Source organism: Lissotriton vulgaris, chromosome 11 (genome assembly GCF_964263255.1).
Source record: "Lissotriton vulgaris chromosome 11, aLisVul1.2, whole genome shotgun sequence".
Taxonomy (NCBI): domain Eukaryota; kingdom Metazoa; phylum Chordata; class Amphibia; order Caudata; family Salamandridae; genus Lissotriton; species Lissotriton vulgaris.
Genome location: NC_141699.1, coordinates 382423597 through 382445965, shown reverse-complemented (window position 1 = coordinate 382445965; position 22369 = coordinate 382423597). Strand labels below are relative to the sequence as shown.

General features: G+C 46.7%; 1 protein-coding gene across 1 annotated transcript in view; it reads left to right on the top strand.

Annotated features, from left to right (window-relative positions):
- Positions 1–22369, top strand: part of SFTPB (surfactant protein B) — a 98443-nt gene that overhangs the window by 6224 nt on the left and 69850 nt on the right. The window contains exons 3-4 of the mRNA XM_086942479.1: positions 14139–14210; positions 15214–15339. Of these exons, the coding sequence (XP_086798605.1) occupies positions 14139–14210; positions 15214–15339 (198 nt within the window). The remainder of the gene's footprint in view (positions 1–14138; positions 14211–15213; positions 15340–22369) is intronic.

Here is a 22369-nt window from a genome sequence, read left to right as displayed (position 1 = left end):
CCTCTAGGGGTCTCAGAGCTGTCTGTATTTAATCAGATGATGGGGAGTGAGTACCTCCTCTAAGGGTCTCAGAGCTGTCTGTATTTAATCAGATGATGGGGAGTGAGTACCTCCTCTAGGAGTCTCAGAGCTGCCTGTATTTATCAGATCATGGGGAGTGAGTTCCTCCACTAGAGGACTTTGTGTGGCCTGTGTGGAAGAAGTGGGAGAGGCAAGTGCTAACCCTTCAGCCTACAGGCGGGAGCAGTGAGGGCCCCTTTTATACCTCTGATGACAATTAAGGATTATAATATGGCTATTGGGGCATGCAGGAATTCTACCTTTTCTGCTTGATCACCCTGGATTTACACCTTTTCCTGGATCCTCTATGTGTGCTGACTTTAGAACTCTGTGCATTTTAGCCCTGCTAAACATATGTAAGGTGCTATTGCTCCAGCTTTTACCATGGTCTAATTGGCATACTCCTAATTGGTATACTTAATTTGACACTATTATACAGTACAAAGAGTACACAGGTCCTGCCAGTCAAATACCACTAGTGGACTGCAGGACCTATTGTGCCTTACACTACAGTGGGAGTACAAACACGGCTTCAGGTCTACCATCGTAGTGTGACAGTAAAAAAATCTAGGGCCAAGCAATAGACTGGTCTGAATAGAAAGAGATGTCTCCTCTGATAATGCAAAGTGGGGGCTGCGGGCATTATTTTTGAAACTTCAGTGTCAAATCCTGCTTCAGTGTCAAAACCTGATTGACAGATCTGCTGTGTTCACATATAACATTTGGATCACACTTGGAATAGGGGATAACAGGATGCCAAGACAATTCTTGTCAATCCACTATCTGGTTGCTATGAAAGGCTCTGCTTTTGTCGTCCTACCAGATACCTTTCTCTGGGTTTATTGTGGGTACGGTGGCTGCCTCAAACTGGATTTTAGTGTTAGATGTCAGAAACACTAGGATTACCATAATACACTCACCCACCCCAGCCAACCGAGGCCGGGTTTAGTGTGGTCGAAGACTTTCGTCATCTTAGAAATACCCAGAGTGGGTCGGGTTGGCCCCAAGAACATTTATCAAATTAGTTAAGCCATGATCAGGAGTCATTCACACGGACTAGCTGGTACCAGGCATAAATGTGGCACCTGCAAGCACCCATTTCAGAACACTGCTAAACCTGAGGAAGAACAGAAAATGACTGCATCTGCTATCTGTGCCCGTAAGGACTGGACCTGCTCCCTCTTATACCCAAGACAAAGAAGTGGACTCCAACTGTCATTAGACTGACCTCCTGTTTCAGCTACAGGGATACAACAAGCTACAAGACGCCATTCTCTGGATGTACCCATCTGACCAGTGGCAACTGGGCCTGGGCTGGAGCCAGCTGTTTGCCTCCGCCTAACATCCTGTGAGTTTCCAAGTGCCTCCCCTGAGGGCTGTAGAAGAGTACTCCTGTGGTGGATTGGGACTTAAAGACTAAGGGCTCAATTTATACTTTGGCAGAGAGGGAACTCAGTCACAACTGTGATGGAGTGCTCTCCCTGCTAAACTGAAGGTCCGCCTGCCTCATATAGAGTCAGGCAAACCTTCAGTATGTCGATGCCGCTGACAGACTCCCCCGATAGCCGACAGAGTAAGAACCATCAGAGTGGGCGGACAGAAGGTCAAACCTCGATTTAGAGGAGGCAGGCAAATTACCAGTTTTTACTATCCATCATCGCCAGGTAAAACCTGGCAGTAAGGGACAGTGAAAACTGTAAAATGACACCCACGCAATGGGAGAAGACTAGTACGGCGAGAGGTTAATTGCTTTTTTATTTCCTCCCCAAAAAGAAAATCGCCCTTGGGATTTTGTCTTTGAAAAAAAAAAAATGAAAGATTGCTGCATGGCTTTATTGTGTTGACAGGGCCGTCCATCAAACTTTAAATACACCTACGTAAACCACATTTACAGGAAGCGCTGTGACGGTGGGTCCTGTAAATGCAAGAGATGGTCGCTATCAAAATTTGGCAGCCGGGAACTCTATCAGTACTTTACGCCATTGCCCTAATGGAGTAAATACCAGTGTACCAAACTCGAAGGAGATATGAACAGAATATAGAGTGGAATTATACCATCTTTAGGTATACGTCAGTCAAATACACACTGTTTTGAACTTTCCTGTGCATTTGTTGCAGGACAGTATTTTATTTTATAGAAAAGATGCATTGCTCAGGATATCATATAAACCAACAGACACACATAACTCTTGTTACAATGTCTTAATCGCTTAATATATACAATAAAGCTGTTATTTGCCATGAGTTAATAGAATACTTCTAATTTCACGTACAATTCTCTAGTTAAAAAAAATTGTAGTGATAAAGTCAACATGTATTTGGAACTTGTGTGTTAACAAATGTATATGTCTAAATTGAAGGCAGACTAGACAACAGAACTTCACTGTCACAAAAGCTTAAATTATGTTATTTATTGATCTTTTTAATTGGTGTTTTATAAAGTGTGTACAAGGTGCAAGAGCAACAAAGCTCTTTATTTAGAGACTGTGCAAACTAGAAATTCAATAACAATTACAGCAAAACACAGAACATTACATGGCAAACTATGCAACAATAGTCAGGCAGTACATAGATAAAAATATAAAACGTACACAAAGGAACAGCTGAAGTCTGTAATTAAAAGAAATAGGGCCTCAATTATTATTTTTTTGCCTTAGGACAACGCAGCGGGCCTAACTGCTGCGCTGCCCTATGGCAAAAGAAAAGGGCAAGAATGCACCATATCTATTAGATATGGGGCACTCCTGTCTTTTTCCCCTGCGCCAGCAAACAATGGGCTGCTGTGTGCCAACACAGGCACCTTTACCCCATGATGCAAGGATGCCCTCGTTGCGGGGATGTTTATGTTGTACAGGAAGGGAAACCATCTTGCACAAAAACAATCACAAGAGGCGTTTTCCCCTTTCTATGTGTGCTGCAAAAATGCAGCACACAACGGAAGGGGTGAAACAAGGAGAAATAAAGATATTTCTCCTTTTTGTGCCTCCCTTACGCCTCCCCAGGGGAGGCATACGTTTTTGGCTCTGCCTCAGACTTACGATTTCTTCTAAATCTGGGGCCGTGTAAAAAAGCCATGGATGTTGCCGGGAACGCCTCCAGCAACACCCTTGGAACCCCCCTTTCATTCAGTTTTCTGCTGAAAGGGCACATATTTATAAGGCCATGAAATGCCACGTAATGTGGCTTTACGTGGTCTTATAAATATGCCAGTGGCACACTGAGCCACTGGAACTTCAAAAAAGTGATTTTCAGGGCGTACAAAAGTAAGGTCCTCAGTACTCAGAACCGTGCTGAAAGTAGCACTAGCTCAAGGGAAGCTCCCAACTCAAGATTTAGGATCTTAAAATAAAGCACAAAACAGTATAACATGCTTAATCGTCTTTGATATTTGTTTTTAAAGTGAGGAAACAAGTCTTATATGGAATGTGGATTTTGCAGAACATGCATCCTTGTTGAAGGTACACTTAGGGATGCGTAAAAACATGCTCGCCTTGGAAGGCAAGAACTGACTGAGCCAGGCTATCCAGGGGTATCAACTGACACCTCTGGTAACTATCGTTGACATCTATGAACCGCAGTACCAAATACAGTATTCCAAGATATTCTCACCCATAGCAGTTACAGCAATGTGCAAACTTTCTGCCACATATAGCATAGGTGCAGCACTAGTAATGCACGCCCTCATCTAATGCCGTGCATGCACAGTACAGAAGTAGGTAAACCTTTCTTACCAGGCCCTTCAGAAAACAAGGGCTGAGAGGTCATTATGTCCCAGAGCCCACATTTTTTCAGGGCCCGCGCTCAATCTGCAACATTTTCTGTACAGATTTTATAGCAAGAATTGTCTATTTATTAATGACTTGGCACAAGATGGCATCCAATGCTGGACGGTTGCTGGCCGGGGCCCAATACCAACTTGTCATGGCATATGCAGAACATATGTTTAAAACCTTGGGACATACTTACAAAAAAAGTCAGAGCACCGACATTTTTAAAACGCAGGGATGTGCCATATTCATAAGAACTTCCCTGTGTTTCCCCTAGCTGGAGCAAAAAGAGCTGCCTAGCACCAGCACATGTTAAGTGGCTTAGCACGTTCTTGTAAATATGGGAAATGGCACAACGCCACCGGAACGTCAATAAAATTGATGCTGCAGTGGCGATAAGGGCTTACAAGTATGCCCCCTTGTTTTAAGGAGATGCCACTTGAGTTAAACAAAACTGTCACTGCACAGTTTGTGCAGAACAGATCCTTTTTTTTTTTTTAAATTTGTTTTTTATTGTTGCATCATAGTATATGGGTACAGTGTAAATCATCTGCTGACGTGGCGTCAACATTCAGCCACGATCAGCCAGGCGCGCAACGTTTTTTGTTTTTATATAACTGGTACAATTAGGTACTTCCTCCATTAAACAGTACAGATCGAGCAAATATGTCTTCAGGCTGGGATACAGTAAACGTATTCCGCAAGGGGGACGGAGAATAACAGTGGGCATGTGAGTTCCCGCCTCGAGGGCTTAGGATTGGGGTCTTTACAGTTTGCATAGTGGTGCTACCAGAGAACGGGGGGGACAAAACTGTGGGGGGGAAGCATATGGGCGCTAGCAGGGTCCAGGTAGGGGGATACTGGTGACGTGCGTCGGGGGGGGGGGCAAGGGGCTTTCCAGTTTGCACTCTCAGGGGGTGAGGGACGGACAGGGGGTGGATATATCCCGTGCATGTGAGTAATGGGACGGGTGATATGGTAGATGGGAATTAACCAGGATGCGTGGAGCACCGGGATTCGGCCCTGGGATGGTTGACACTAGGCAGAGACTACTGGCCCTCCCGGGCAGGGGGGGGGGTTGGGGGGGGGGGGGAGTTGTAGGCGGGTCTTCTGCATGCAAGGACTGCGGGAAGCTATGAAGGAGCATGGCCCATTCCATGGAAATGGGAATTTTACGCGCGCCCCTGGCTTCCTCTTCCCTAAGAGCATCCTCCTCCGCCGCCGCCGCCCATTTACAGACCGCCCCTGTCCATGCTGCTATAGGGGGGCCCTCCGGGGACCGCCAGTGCATGGCTATGCATCTGTTCGCCAACAGGAGCGCCAAGGACACGAAGCGTCTATGCACCGGTTCTTGCTTAGGGACATGAAAAATGCCTAGTGCGCTGGACTCCCAGGTGGCTAGTGTGGTAAGACCTGTGAGTTCCGACAGTGTTCCGTGCACCGCCCGCCATAAGGGGTGAAGGTTGGGACAACTCCAAAACATGTGACGAAAATCTGCATCAGGGGAGCAACATCTGGGGCATAGGAATGGTGTGGAGGGATAGAACTTCTGCAGGCGCGCTGGGGTGAGGTATGTCCTGTGCAATATATAGTATTGGATGTTTTTGAAGCGGGCATTCATAGAGACGCGTTTTGGAGCCTCGAGTGCTTTAGTCCACTCCGAGTCATGTAGTGTGCGACCTATGTCCTCCTCCCACGTAGCACGTAAGGTCGTCAGGGGAACGTGCGAGAGTTCCCGGATAGATTTATATAGCCAGGTGACCAAGTAGCGTCCAACTCCCATATGTAGGATAGTATGTATTACTGGATGCGTGTCTGGCTCGCCGGTCCGGAGATTGTAATGGGGGCGGTACCCATCGAGCAACTGTCGGTATCTAAGGAATTGACCTGGGGGGAGCCCGTATTCAGCGACCAGTCGGTCGAGTGATTTCAGCTGTCCTTCTTCAAAGAGCGACTCCATATCTGTGATGCCACAGTGCGACCATTCGGTCAACAGTGGAGCCGTGAAGTAGGAGTCCTGCCTGGGGCTGCCTATCAACGGTAGTAGCGGGGAGTATGGAGGTCTACTGGGGGACATCCTGTGGATCCGCATCATGCACCGGCGCGCTAACGCTACCTGGAGGGGGTATGTTCGCCGTGGCTTGGTGCCTGGGAGGAGAAGACGGGTGAGTTCCAGGGTTGTGACTCTGCCGGCCGGGGTAAAAGTCTCTTGGGGGTAACGGTCCGCCGTCCAGTATGACAGCCATTGGAGCTGCGCCGCAAGGAAATAAGACTCGAAGGACGGAGCTCCAAGCCCACCTTGCGTTGTGGGAAGTTGGGGGGTTTTCAGGGCAACCCTGTGTCGGCCCGCGCCCCAGATAAGGGTACCTAGGAGGGAGTCGATGTCTCGGAAAAAGGACCTGGGTGGCACTACCGGTAGATTTGTGAAGTGGTAGAGGAGTCGGGGAAGCATCACCATTTTAGCCAGGGCTATCCGTCCAATTGGGGCTAGCAGGAGTTTATTCCAGAAGGCAACAGTCGGGCGCAGGCCAGCGAGTGCTTTACGGTGGTTACCCTCAAAGATGTCTGCTGGAGAGTGGTACAGGCGGACACCGAGGTATCGGGGAGCTTCTGCGGACCATGAGAGTTTATGCGGTCCGAGCTCGACTTCCCGGGGGGGTAGACTCGGGTGAAAGGGGTAGACTGTGGACTTGTCCCAGTTCACCTGGAGTCCCGAGGCGGCCAGCGGCTCGACTGCTAGCACGAATAAGAGAGGCGACAGGGGGCACCCCTGTCTCGTGCCTCGCCGAACTCCAAACGCCGGTGATATGCGTTTCCCGATACGTACACGCGTGGTCAGATCGGTGTACAGAAGGCGTGTGTATGCCGTGAGCGTCGGGCCGATGTTGAGGCACCGCAGGACTGAGAATAGATAAGGCCAGGTGAGGGTGTCGAACGCCTTCACCAGGTCCATAATGAGGCAGGCGGCGCGGGGGAATCTGTCACGTACCTGATCCTGGACATGGAAGACTCGGCGGAGGTTCTGGGAGGTGTTCCTCCCCGGAATGAAGCCGCATTGGTCGGGGTGGATTAGTGGGCGTATGACCTGTGCATATCGGTCAGCTAGGATTTTCCCGAGGATCTTACAGTCAGCCGACAGGAGCGTGATGGGATGGTACGACCCCATGTGGAGTGGGTCCCTGTGGGGTTTGGGAAAGGTGACAATCACGGATTCTCGCAATGACTGGGGTAGCTTCCCTAGAAGAAGGGATGCCCCGAACATCCGAGATAGTCGGGGGACCACTAGGGGAGAGAAGGTCGAGTAGTATTCTAGTGGGAAGCCGTCCAGTCCCGGCGCTTTATTCCGAGACATGGCACGTATCGCTTGGGTGATGTCTGAGGGTGCTATCTTGGCGTTGAGTGTGCGCTTGTCATCATCCGATACCGCGGGTAACGTCAGCGGGTCTAAAAAACAATCCACAGAAGACGGGGAACACTGGGCCGGGGTCCCGTACACTTGTGCATAGTAGCGCTGGAACGCCAGAAGGATCTTGGCCTGTGAACGCACCAGCACGCCTTCCGGGTCGATAATATCCGTGATCGGCTTACTTTCGGTGTCCTGCCTCGCCATCCAGGCTAGTAGCGCCCCCGTTTTGTCTCTGTCTTTATGCACCCTAGAGGCGTAGGCCCTAAAATTGTATTTTCAGAGATCAGCGCAGGCAGTCTGATATATTGTCTTAGCCTCGGCCGTGAGCACGGCGTGTTCCTCCGAGTCGTCAGGCCGTTTAGTGAGTGCAGCTAAATTCTGCTCTGAGGATAGGAGTGTCCGTTCCAATGTGCGGCGAACACCTACTACCTGTTTGATGCATTCTCCCCTTGCCACTACTTTAAACGCGTCCCACTCCACCAGTGCCGACGATGCCGTGTTCGTGTTGTATGAGAAGTAATCTTGTATGCCAAGCCCTAAAAAGTTCCACTTGCCGAAGGACTAGGGAGTGTGTGGGGGCGGGGGGGGGGTGCGAGCGGTCTAGGGTGGGGTCTAGCGTTCAGTTATAGTCACCTCCCAACACCCATGGAACTGTGGTGAACTGGGCCAAAATTCCTGTGAGGTGGTCCCAGAATTTATCCTGCTCCGTATTAGGGGCGTAAATGCTGCCAAGGAGGATTCCCTGTCCGTCTAGTATTCCCTCCAGAAGTGCATATCTGGCCTCTTTATCCACTACCCGTCGGAGCACCCGGAAGGGAGTGCCCGGTCTGACCCAGATTAAGGCGCCGCGCGCAAATGCTGAGTATTGTGTGGCACAAAAGGTCCCTCGCCACTTGGCCTGCAAACGATTGAGTTCGGTAGCGTTAATGTGCGTCTCCTGCAGAAATGCGATACTAGCTGACATACGCTTAATGTAGGAGTAAACAGAGTAGCGTTTGCTGGGTGTGTGTAGGCCTCGTACGTTCAGTGTAAGGACATTAATGTCTGATTGTGGGACCGCCATCCTTAGGGTGTCGTGGTTGGGAGAGGGACCCTCCTGCAGTCCCCGAGGGCCACCAGTGCTTGTGTGTCGTGTGTGCTCCTGCGCGCCAAGCTTCCACAATCGTGGGGGAGGAACTGATGGGGTTAACAACAGGTAGAACCTTGGGTGGGTAACAGTCCCAATACTGAGGATATATCACCGGGGGTGGCATATCCAAACTAGTGTCCCACTAGGGGAGAAATACAACAGGAATCTGCGGGGGTGGCAGCGTGTGTCGCTGCTGGCCTGTGCGCGAGTCGGGCTTTTGCAGGAGAGATGTCTATCGCACGCTAGCGCGTACAGTTATCTGGTTAAGCAGTCTAGGCTCCTAGACGTCGCGCAATACAGTAGGCAACCATGAGAAGGATATAGCAGTTGACTGTCCATCTATCACGAAGAGGTGTTAGGTTGGCTGGCCAGGGTAGCGTCCAATGTGTGTGCCGCAATGAGGGGGGAAGAAATTGGGCCAAACCCCAACATTGTTCCATCACTGTCCAGGTCTTTCTCGGGGGTGAACAGGTGCGGTTGGCCTTCCAGATCCGATGCAGGGGGTGATGTGTGCAGTTCGGTCACCGCCCGTAGGGCGTCTCGTCGCTCCTGCATGATTTGCGTGAGGTCGGGTGAGCCCGTGGGGGAGGATGCCTGGCTTTTGGGGCGGCCTGAGTGGGCACGGCTCGCGCCCCGTCTTCTGGATCGTCTTGAGTCGTTGTTGCGCGTCCTCTGGGGTCCGGGTTTAGGAATTAGCGGGCAGTGAAACTCAGTCCAATCCTGTGCTTCCTCCGCTGTGTTGAAGAAGAGAGCTTTCCCTTTGTGGAGTACTTTAAGGCGGGCCGGGAACAGCAAGGAGTATTGAAGATCATTTGCGCGGAGGCGCCTTTTAACTTCCAGAAAGGTGGATCGCTGCTGCTGGACTTCTCGGGCATAGTCCGGGAACACCATGACTTGTTGGTCTTCCACCTGTAGGGCGCACGGAGCACCGCATCGCGGTCTCGGAAGTGCAGGAATTTAGCCAACATGGGCCGCGGAGGAAGGCCTGGCTTGGGTGCCCGGGCCGGGACCCTGTGGGCTCTTTCAATGGAGAAGTATGCCGACCGTTCCGCCTCCGGGGTGAATGATCTGGTCCATGACTCCATGTAGGTCAGAGGGTCCGAATTTTCGATTCACTCCGGTAGGCCCAGGACGCGGATGTTACACCGTCTAGAGCGTCCCTCCAAGTCCACCGTACGTTCCTCGAGGACCGCCACGCGAAGCAGGACCTCTTTCATGTCTGCCTCCTGCGTTTTCACCGTGGGCTGCAGCGCGGTCACGATCCGTTCCCCTTCCTTCACCCTGTCCGCCAGCTTGCGATGGTCGTCGCGAATCAGGCTGATGTCCGTCGTCAGGGCGCCCAATCTCTCCTCCATCGAGAGTCGGGACAGTTCAATTGCCACCAACACCTGATCCAATTTCGCCGATAGCGTGGGGTCGGTTTGCAGCGTGTTGGCTTGCGTCCACGTCCTCGTGTGTGGCATCTTCTCGATGGCCCTTTCAGGGACAGCCGTCACCTGCGAGGCCTTCAATTTCCCCATGAGTGCTGGCAAGAGGGCCCCGCACCCTTGTGGATTCCGAGATCGGCGGACCACCGTCTCTCAGTGCGCCCGGGTAGGCGGCAGCTTAGTGCAGGCTGGTCACCTAGTCTTTCTCACAGGCACTGGTTCACCCCGGGGAGCCCCCACTGGTTCGGGGTGTTAGTGGTGGCTCGCGGCTGCTGGTGATGGTAGCGGCGTGGTGGAGGGCCGCACTAGTGTCCACGGGTGTGAATTCAGCGGTGCAGCAGGAGGTCGCGCAGGTGCCCACGGACGCGTGCCATCAGGGGCCTCTTCCTTCACTGTCCAAGTTCCCCAGGAGACGGGGCTCCTCAAGTGCGGCCGGTTCTCGCCCTCTCCCCCTTCGGCGTGTGGTGCAGTTTCAATGCCGATCGTTGGGGTCGAGGGTCAGGTGGTAGGGACCTGGGGGGTCCGGGGAAGCGGACTTCTTCGATGTGGCGTGTCACCGCCTCAGGTTCGGGGGAGCACCCCTGCTCCCAGGATGGGGCTCGCGCTGGTCACGGTGTCCAGGTCTCTGTGGGCACCATTTTAAGGTCAGGCACTCGGGTCCGCCGAGCTGCTCGTGGTGGCAGGAGCGTTCCGGCCTCCCCGACCAAGGGACGATGCGACCTGTGTCCTCCTATGGGCCCCAGAGGAGGTAGGAGGCTGTTGGGGTGCTGGCGCTGGGATCCACGGGGGGGGAGGCGGGGGGGGGGAAAGATTGGCACTCACCGCCCCCAAGTGAAGGTCGCGGACGTCTGGAGTGCGCAGCGCCGCGCAGGCGGCGCGTCTACTGGTGTTCCGCAATCCACGGCGGCGGGCTGGCTGGTGCTGGAGTCAGGTCAGGCTCCCGGTCGAGCAGGAGCGCCGGTGTAGCGGAGCTCCGGTATAGCGGCTGCCATCTTGCGTGCCGAAGTGCTGTTGTGGGAGAAAGCTTGGTCCGGAGTACACCCCCGTGGACCGGTCTCACCGCTCTCCCGGGACCTCCGCAGCTGCCAGTTGGCCGCGTCTCCCAGGGCCGCCGCTCAAGGAACAGGCTCTCGACGGCGTATGCATCCGAGGGACGGAGCCGTGTCCGCCATTTTAGGACTCGGCGCTCGGCTCTGGCAAGAGATGTTTCGGTGTGTGCTGCTCGCCAGCAGCCTTCGCAGCTCACCCGGAAGATGCCCCAATGCGTGGGGGCATTATAGGTGCTTTTGCTGTAGGTTGAGGCTCCCGGCGATCTCAGGAACTGGGCAGGATGCTAGCCCGATCGCGGAGCCTCAGCAGGACACAGCCCCATCGTGGCTTGCTAAGCCACGCCCCTTGTGCAGAACAGATCCTTTATCGACATTTAAATGGTGGCTGGATGAGGGCGGAGGGTGTTCATTCTGCAATGTATTTTAATGGTAGCTGTGTGGGATAAGTGGAATAGGAGGTGAATCTTAGCCCAGGGAATCAATGGAATAAGTAGAAGTAACTGTGCAGCAACACAGGATTTAATATGTCACTTGGAATGTGCCTATTGTTGTTGTTGTGTATTATCAATAAACAGAGATTTACGGAAAAAAAGCTTGTCGATGTACAACTTGACGCGGTTATTCTGTACATTTCCAAGTGATGATACAAAGGAATGCAGGGCCAGGGTGGGGCTCCTGTAGCCACATTTTCAAATGCTGGCATTGAGGACAGGCAGGAGTAGACCCAAGGTACAGGCAGCTCTACTGCTTTTGTTTGTCGGTTTTCAAATTGTCCAATCACAGATGAGGCTTGCTTGTATTGGTTTTTATGTTTAATTTTAAAAAAGGGGGCATATACAGTTGGTCTTTTTCCTACAGAGATATTTATGCTACAAGAAAGGCAGCATAAAGCCTGTCATTCCTAGAAATAAAACAAAAGGTATGACCTTTGGGGGATAAAAGTCTATTAATTTGGGTCAACAATAATATCTTAATTATTATTTGACTTTATCCAATCTTTAAGAACACATATTCTGTTGTATCAATTATTTTAAATATTTCTGAAATGTAGTTGTAAGTAAAAAAAAAAAATGTTGTTCTTTTTTTGGGAGTAAACTCCATGAATATACAAACAACAATACAAAACACACTGTCCTCATATATAATTCTATTTACTGACGGCCCAAATTATTTTGTTTTGCGTTGGGTCCGTCTAAACTTAGTCCACTATTAAATTCAATAAGTCAATTGCCTAATATCCATATATTGCGTATATAATGTGATAAGGCTGGTAATCCTACTATCAAAATGTATTTTCCATTTGGTGTGGACTCCTCTATTGGAAGTAGTTGACACGCTTGGGTCAGGTAACTCCCGGCCTTCTCATGACTATTTAAGGAGTGTGAATCCTCTGACTTTAAGAATCTTCAAGGGAATTGAAGAAGAAATTGAGATCTGTCACATGGAGCTACCCTGGGGGTGACAGAGTCACTACTACCCAATGTTACAAGTGGCTTTATGGTTAAATTTTCTGTCCACGATGCTAGTTCAATTGGTTGCTGTCTCATCCAGACTCACGGTATCTCCATCAGTTCGTAAATGCCAAATAAGTTTGGATGAACTGTTGAAACTTCAGGCCTCATTTACAAACGCAAGAGGGGGAAGTAAGGCACTGGAATTCCCTTGAGGCTGGTGCTAAATAGCACAGCTACCCCTATCATTTGGAGGCTCATGGGTCCAAACCAGTAATTTGGCAGCAAGGTCTCAACGCAGTTACCTTTTAATATAGAAGTAGGCACACATTAACCTTTTCAGCTTAAATATCACTTTTCTGTAGTTGATTAGCAGATTTGTGAAAGACGTGAGTAAGGTGGAGATCTGTGCACCCCGTCCTGAAGAAGAAGCCTAGCTTCGAAACATGTCGACGACGCACACACGAGGTGTTGTACATTAAAATACAAAATACCTCACAATCACTCTTTTAACAGTACCAGCACGAAGGCTCATTAAAGTTTTTTGTTAACCTTAAATGCTAGGTACCTTTTTAACGTCACTTTATCACTTCTCGGAACCCACCACTCACTTTTACACACAATACCCAATATACACCACACATAGCCAATAAGTAAGTGCTCCCGCGTAGTCGCAGGTTCGCAGCACGCCGCATCCCGTAGAGGTGTGCGAAGACCCCAATGATGAGGCATGACACCAAAGGTCCTTTTGGTGTGTGAGGGGTATTAAAAGAATACTATGTGCTCCCCACCATTGTAGGGACCACCCCAATGAAATCCTGATTTGGATTCTTTATGTTTAACTTAAATCTGTAAAGAGAGAACAAATCCATTTCCTCTCCATCCCCTTTTGTTATATTTGTTGCTTCACTATGAATGACAGTAATCCACTCTTTTACCAGGAGTGCTTCCCCACACAGAGAAGCTCCCTTCAGTGTCAGGAACTACTTTAGCTATGCTTGTTCTCTGAGACCCAAAAATATTTTTCCTTCTAGCCAATGGTTTTTATGAGTGGCATTAGCCAAGGTCACTTGATGTTTGCTGAAATTAGATTATATACTTAATTATAAGGTCTTTCAACAAGCTCTCATCTATTGGTCTGTTTTTGTGTCATTCACATTTTTCCCCACTTCAGCCACTGGCTAATTTCACTTTGAGTGATGGCATTACATCCCTACACAAAGAAGTTCCCCTTAGTACTGGTCTATATTATGGAAACGTGAACTTTTTGAGACCAAAAAGGGTTTAGCTTATAAGCGCCTTTTTTATGTTGGCAAGCATCCTGCAGCTTCCCCCACAATAAAGTTTTACAAAAGCCATAGCAAAACAAATCAAGCACGTGAAAAGCCAAATGGACGGCAGATGTTTTGAGACCTATTGGATTTGCCAAGGATCGATAATACATTGGCGAGGGCATGGCAGCCTCCCCAGCAAGTTTAACCTCCTGCAGGTTTGAACATTGAAAATCATGTGAAATTAAAAAGTAATATTTGCAAATTTGCAAAGAAGCAGACTTTGCAACTTTCCACAACCATAGCAGACAACAGTATGCATTGTTGTCTAGTGCATTACAGAGAGAAGAAACAGGTATGTGTATGTAATAAATATGAAGCTTGTGTGCCCTTTCTTGTACTTCAAATACATTACTACACCAAAACAAAAAAGAATAATTGTTGCTTCACTAAAGTATTGTTTCCTTGAAATCTAGAATTTTTCATAATGTTTTTATTTGTATATAAAGGTCATAGAAGAAGGTTTGTTGTGAAGTGATGGGTTGTTGCTCTAACCATTCTGTCTCTCTTTATTCTAGGGTAACTTGTGCGATGAGTGCAAACTGATTGTGACCACTGCTGGTGCAATGGTGAAGGATCCAAGTCTGCAGGTAAGGCCTCTCCCGGAAGGAGCCTGGCTTGAGGAGGCTGTGCTACTCAGAGTTTGTATTTATGTATGCAGCTCCTGTAGGAGAGGCAGACAGGGTCGGACTGGCTTATAAGGTGATCTGATAGTCCCAGAAAGGCTGGTTTGAGAGGTAAATGTATAGGGTTGATTGTATGGCTGTTTGTGGGTCTGTTTATGGTCTGGTGGGGTGGTTTTATTGTTGGTCATTGCCAGCAGCATCCACACATGCATGCAGTCTCCTATAACTTGCAGAAAACCCATCCCGCGTCTCTACAAGTTTCTAACTGCCCTGATTTGCAAATGTGGGCCAATTTTTAGCTATCTGATTCACCTAATGGGGCCACTTTTAATCTGATGCCAGGTCTATTTCTGTCCAAGTCTGACCCTGGTGGCAAGTCCTGTGTCTGGGAGCCTACACCACAGAGCACTTACAGAAAATAAAAGTTTGTAAAAGAAGAATATATACCGTACAAGATTCTTATATGCCTTTGAGTGAGAGAAGGAAAACCTAACATTTTAAGTTGGTTCCTCAACAGAGAACCTAGAGGAGCATGAGGTTGAGGAGTCTGTCGGGAATCCCTGTGTCTACGAGAGAGGTCTGTGTCCTGTCCGCGTTTGTGTACCAGAGGGTGGCCGTGCATGGCGTGTTGCAGTAGAGAGTATGAGACCAGTGCATATTTTGCATATTGGATTTGCTGAAAGAGTGTTGCAGTCTGTCCATGCGCGTGGGAGTGGCAGAGGTCATGTTTGTATGGTAAAGACCCGCAATGTCTTTCTTTATTTGTCCCTCCCTAATCCGACTTTTCGCCTCCAAACTTCTATTTCCCACAGTCCTTCACTCTGTTGCCTCCCACCCCCCTTTGTTTCTCTTTTATCTGTCTATCCTCACATCCTTTGACCCCTGTCTTTGCATTGCTCTTTTCTTTCCCTCACCTAATCCTGGTATCCACTGCTCCCCGTCCCCAACCATTACCCTCACCCTTCAGGATTTTATCAAGAGATTTTTGCACCACGAGTGTACTCTGATCCCGGTGAAGAACCTGGTCCCCTCCTGCCATCTTCTGGTGGATAGCTATTTTGCCGGACTCATGAACCTGCTGGAATCCTACATTGTAAGTGTAAAACCACACAGAAACAATACTCACACATATACCAAGCACCCTTATACACACACACGGGCATATATATGTATTTTTATATATATATATATATATATATATATATATATATATATATATATATACACGCACACATACCCATATACACATACCTCTACCTACATAAATCCACATATGTACTATCTATCTTTAAACATATACCATACCACTAAACACATACATGTACATCTGTCTATCTCTCTCGCTCTTTACATATATAACACACGCACAACCATATGCTTCTCCTTCTACTCTTCGAAATACAAATACGTACCCATATACACATACCTCTACTTACATAAATTCACATATGCACCATTATAAATATAACATACCTCTAAACACGCACACACATATATATATATATATATTCACTGAAAAAACCATAGGTTATAGACCATATATAGTTAGGAATTCGCATTTACAAAACCTTATTTTACTCACACAAAACCATTGAAATTCCATATATAGTTAGTTGCACTAACTATATATCGCGCACCCGCAATCCACTGCTGATGATGTCACATATTACATCATTCATGACATGGTCAGTGACATCACTGATGACATCTCAAATGACATCACTGATGACATCTCAAATGACATCACTGATGACATCACTGATGACATCTCATTTGACATTACTGATCACATCACTGATGATATCATTCATGTGATAATACGATGAACCTCTTCAGACTCTAATATAACCTTAGATACAATCAGTGTAAACAGACACTACAGACTGTCACTCATCCATGGAGTTACTCACACACCTAGTCAGTCATGCAAAGAATCAATCACACCTCCATTTCCTCAACTATACAGTTATACAAACTTTACTTATTCAAACATATACTAACACATATTTACTCTCTTATACAATCCCTGATACAAGTTCACAATGATCCATACAGCCACTCACACATTCACTGGCTCTTATGCACAGTTATTTATATATGTCAACTCTCACATGTACTGTGTTTTACATATGTACTTACTTTGACATGTAGCACTGAGATATCCATTCACTCACCAATACACTCATGCACACAGTCAACCGCCCATACAGCTGTTTCCACATGCACTTTTGAAACCATACATCTAGTGAATCAACTGCTCACACATCTATGCACAGAGTCATACACCTCCCAGCCACCCACACACACACTCAGTCTCCCATACAAATACTTGGGCAACCAATCAATAACCCATATAGTTACTCATATAGCTACTTATCAACACATGCAACAGTTTACAGAACAACAGACATAATGATGCACAAATTAAGACAGTTTAGTCACTAACCCATGCACTCAGTGAGACACATTTAATCACTCACTCATACAGTCAGTCATGCACCTACTAAATCCTTCATCCAGACACTTATACATCCACTCATTCTTCAATATGTAAGACATATTTTAACTTTACAGAAACATACAGTCACTGGATGTTGTCATCAGTGATGTCATCAGTGATGTCATTTGAGATGTCATCAGTGATGTCATCAGTGATGTCACTGACCATGTCATGAATGATGTAATATGTGACATCATCAGCAGTGGATTGCGGGTCCGCGATATATAGTTAGTGCAACTAACTATATATGGAATTTCAATGGTTTTGTGTGAGTAAAATAAGGTTTTGTAAATGCGAATTCCTAACTATATATGGTCTATAACCTATGGTTTTTTCAGTGAATTTTCAAGGTTTTGTAAATGCTAATTCCGAACTATATATGGTCTATAACCTATGGTTTTTTCAGTGAATTTTCAAGGTTTTGTAAAGGCTAATTCCTAACTATATATGGTCTATAACCTATGGTTTTTTCAGTGAATATATATATATACATACATATATAAACATATATCATCTGTATATCTATATAAATACAAACATAAATGCATGCATACATATACTTATATGCATACAGATGCATGTTATTTACATGAAAGTTGAAAAAACACTAATAAAAGCAAAGCTAAAAAGCCACCTCATTACAAACAGAATGGCTTTAACTTAAACGAGGGCGAGATCTATTGCATTTTCAATGCTTGTTTACTTTGGTTGCATCAAGAAGGCATTCAGATGTGTCACACATTTGCCATAAATTCTGAATGTTAGCCCTCTAGTTGCACATTAGATCACTGTAGTAAAGCTACTGCTCACCAGGGACGTCTGCTGCTGGTATTCAAAGTGCATGTTTCAGTCTGCATGTCAGAATTTTTTTAATGAAATAGAAGAGGATTTGAGAAGTCACTCAAAATGATCCCTAATTTTTCTTTCTGAAGCACTAATCATACTTTCTATGGCAAAATTAACCCCCTCATGTTGTTCCTTTTTAAATTGAGTGTTTTCAGACTTACCACTTCATTCCAATCAAGATGGCTTCTGGTGTGCCATACTTTTGTCATAAGTAAGACTGTTAGCGCTCTAGTTGTTCTTTAGAACACTCTGGGACATTCTGTCATTGGGCTATACTTGGGGTACATCTGGGTGATATTTGGGCTACATTTAGGCTCTTTTGTCTCTGGTGGCCATCTTGGGAGACTGTATGTCAGAATTTTTTAATGAAATTGAAGAGGGTTTGAGAAGTCACTCAAAATGTGCCCTAATTTTTCTTTCTTCAGCACTAATCATAATTCATATGGCAAAATATACCCCCTCATTTTGTTCCTTTTTAAATTAAATGTTTTAAGAGTTACCACTTTATTCCAATCAAGATGGCTTCAGGTGTGCCATACCTTTGTAATAAGTAGGACTGTTAGCGCTCTAGTTGTTCTTTAGAACACTCTGGGACATTCTGTCATTGGGCTATACTTGGGCTACATCTGGGTGATATTTGGGCTACATTTGGGCTCTTTTGTCTCTGGTGGCCATTTTGGGAGACTGCATGTCAGAATTTTTTAATGAAATAGAAGAGGATTTGAAAAGTCACTCAAAATTTGCCCTAATTTTTCTTTCTGCAGCACTAATAATACCTTCTATTGCATAATATACCCCCTCATTTTGTTCCTCTTTAAATTAAATGTTTTAAGAGTTACCACTTTATTCCCATCACGATGGCTCCAGGTGTGCTATACCTTTGTAATGCGTAGGACTGTTAGCGCTCTAGTTCTTCTTTAGAACACTTTAGGAGGCTGCAGTAGAGCACAAAGGAATCAACTGACAGTCTCTGTCCTTGTTGGATGTACATGTTTTACTGAGAATGTCAGACTTCATTTTCACATGACTGAGAAAGATAATGTGAATTTACAGAAAATATGCTTTCAGTTTAGCTTATAGATCCCCTTCCAAACCACTGTGGGAAAATCATGAGTATTAGTTTTCTTTCAAACAATATTCATGATATCACAGCAGAAGGCTTTTTCACATGGTAAAATCACCTTAGAACCCACCACAATTCCTAAAACGAGTATGGTACCATCAACAAATGATTTATAATGTAACTAAAGTCCTAAAACCCTCTATTAACTACAATGCTTTTTAATGAGGTGCTATCATGTATATTGGTCCCAAGATGGCTGCCAACACTTTTTGGATGAAGTGCTGACAGCCAATCAGATCAGATGTGTGGTTAGGCTCCGCCCAGATATATATCTTTTTTTGAACCTAAATTACTCAAAATCCACTGGAGCACATATATTGAGACCTAGCAAAGGCACATCGGGCTAACAGTCCCTACAATTTTGCCAAGTTTCGTGCAAATCCATTCAGCCGTTCGAGCTAAAAGTGAGGCCAACCGCCCTATGGAAATTAACATGGGAAAAACGCATGTCTCTTTGGCCGGCCATCCTGTGACAGCCAGCCGGACATGCGTGTTTTAAAACTCTCTAACCCAGCTGTCTTAGACAGCTGGGTTAGAGAAAGCTCAGGCCTCCAATGCTTCTGGGAACACTTAGAGAACCCACTCTATGCTGGCATTGGTCTCATGCGTGTTGAGCAAAAGAACAGTGGATTAAACCCAGATCTTTGTGACTGGAGGTGAATGTTTGCATTGTTCAGCATTCAGTCCATCAGTTGTTCCTTTTGCTTTTGTCAAGTGGGAAGGGTATTCCCAGAGGAGGGTTCTGTGCTCAATGAGCCACTGGATTCAAGCTAGCCTGGCTGATGAGGGGTGATGCCCTGAAACCTGTCACAGGACACTTGTTTATGGTCCAGGGAGGACCTGGCTTGGCAATTCAGCCTGCACTGCTCCCATGAGGAACCGGCTAAACATTGATTTGCATATGGCTGGGTCCAAACAGTGGTGGTGTGGTGAGCAAAAGAAGGATAGATTAAACCCAGATCTGACTGGGGGTGAATGTTTGCATTGTTCAGCATTTCGTCCATCATTTGTTCCTATTGCTTATGCTGGTTGACAGCATGAGACCAGTGCCAGGATTGATTATGGGAGTTGACTGGAGCCTCAAGGAGAGAAGAGGACCAGAGCAGGAGGACGTGTCGTTGTGCAGGCTGCAGCAAGCAAGGTAAGTTATTTTTTATTTTATTTCCTATTCGCTTTGCATTTAGTGCTCGTGAATGCTTCCAACCCCCAACTATTTACCCACCTCACCTCTCTCATAGTTACCAGCTGCCACTGCATGATGCACCAGAAAAAAGACTAATGTTAATACACAAAATATATCACAGAATATTGGCCCTCATGTGGAAGAGGGCAGGTGGCGCAAAGGCACACAAGGTCATTGAGGGCTATGACCCCCAATCATCTTGCGGAGACCACTTGCCAGATTTAGAGATCCCCACCAGAGATTCCCAAGTTTTTAGGACAGCCACAGCTGGGACAGTTGCTCTGAATGCTGAAAAAATGGCCATATTTGTTATATCCAGACAGTAAACATTTTACATTTCTCAAGAGCACATTCCCAACGCAGGAGTTTGTTCTTGAAAAACAAAAAATCTACAGCCTTGAATTGCTGAGAAATCTCTCCCTGCTTATCGGGTCCTCTGAATAATTTCATTGTCTGGGACTGCCTGCCCTTGCACGATTGGCCATTCCGTCGGCTGAGTGAGCCGAGGCTTCGCCATCAGAAACCGTGTGGTTCTGCCAGCTGTAAATGGGTCAGGGAACTGTAAGTTTAGCGAGTGGCACATGCACCATTTTGTTGGCAGAGGCCATGCATAAACAATTCTGTAAATGAGGGATGTAGTGTCTACACTAGTTGTTTTTATTTTTTCTATTTTTAGATCTTCATTGCTTTTTAGAGACCATTAAAAAGTCCATTACTTTCCACCCATTCCATCTCTTCAGGCAGGAGCTCACAGCGATGACCTTTTGCATCATATGGGATTACAGAGATTTATTTGCAAGCCCCTTAAGCCGCTGGAACGTCACTTTTTCCCATATTAAAAGTAACCCACCAACGGCGCAAAGGCTTGTAAATTCTGCATTCTACAGCACACATAGAAAAAGGAGAGTGCCTGAATGGATTGATTTTGTGCAGGAAGGATCACTTGCTGCACAAAATCAATCATCCCTACAACGCAGGCACCCTTGCACCTTGGTGCAAAGGTGCCTGCGTTGGTGCACGGCAACCCATTGTGAGCGGGCAGAGGGGAACAGGACAGGAATGCGCCGTATCATATAGATACATCGCATTCCTGCCCTTCCCTTTTGCCGTAGGGCAGCGCAGCAGGGAGGCCTGTGGCACTGGTAAAAGCCCGTAAATAAGGCCCACAGTTTTTACACAGCAATGGCACAGATCTCTTCGAGCCTGTACAATTTGCATCAATATCCCCCTGCATCCTTCACATGGTCTACTCTCTGTTATTCTGTCTTCCTCTTGGTCTGTATCATCATCATCTCCACGTAGTAATTCTAGTTTTCCCCACGTCTGTTCCCGGAGGAGATTAACTTCTGCCTCACCCCACACTCTACCTGTCCCCATGGAGTAAACTTCTTAGTCCACCGTTCTTTGGTCGCCAGCCGATTGGTGATCAGGGCCGGACTGGGCATCCCGCGTTTCCGCAGGAGGCTGGTTTTGCAGCAGTGGGGGCCAATTTTGTTACTGGGGTTTAGTTTTACAGCAGTGCTGCAATATCGGTCCCCAGAAACAAAAGCAGCAAGCAAGCGCTTCCAGCCTCCCAGAGCCAGGCAGTGCTTCCAGGGGGAGGTCCGAGAAAATTGCCAGGGCTGCTTTGGGTTCCCAGTTCGGCCCTACTGGTGTTCCACTTCAGTGCAATACACTTTTTAGCTACTGCCAGATCTAGTTCTACAACTTTGATCCTTGTTTTTAGATCGGGGTACACGGCCTAGTAAACGTAATTGTATTGTCGGCTGCAGCAGATTCCTGGTTAGTATATTTAGCACTGTTTAACCCCTTCCCAAAAGTTGCAGGCCCACCACATGTGTATATATGTCCTGATTTTCAAAGTCCATGCTTTGTTATGCACCATGCAACAATTGGGACAGGCAATAACACGACTTCCCTTCCTCAATGTTGCTCCTAGCAGATCTCCTAAAACGAGAAACTGATTTTTTTTGTTCTCAGTTGTACTGGAAAATACTTCCTTATAGGAATTTTTTTTAAGAAATAAGTGTCCCAGTATCTCTCTACGTGGGAAATACAATAAATTAAATATCAATAAAACAGACTTACATTAAATGGGAGTTCAAATAGCATTGGATATAGTAAGTATTGAGCGTGATTTTAAAAGCAGATAAAGAGGAGATTGAGTGTAACTCAATGGAGAACTGGTTTAAATGTTGGGATCTAAGTAGATTAAATTAGCAGAACCATGAAGAGGAGCATGGGGACTTGGTTGGTAATAGTACATTTTAAGTTAGAGGACAAAGCTGAGTGATGGCGTGTAACTCTTATACAGTTTGGCGAGGTAGTTAAGGAAAGTCCATTTGAGGCTGTACAGACATGGATGAAGAGTTGGTATAATGGTCTGTTTCTTTAGTTGTACTACTAAATATCGAACCCCAGAAGATTGTGGTACACGAATATCGGGGACAGAATATCAACGGACAAAATAT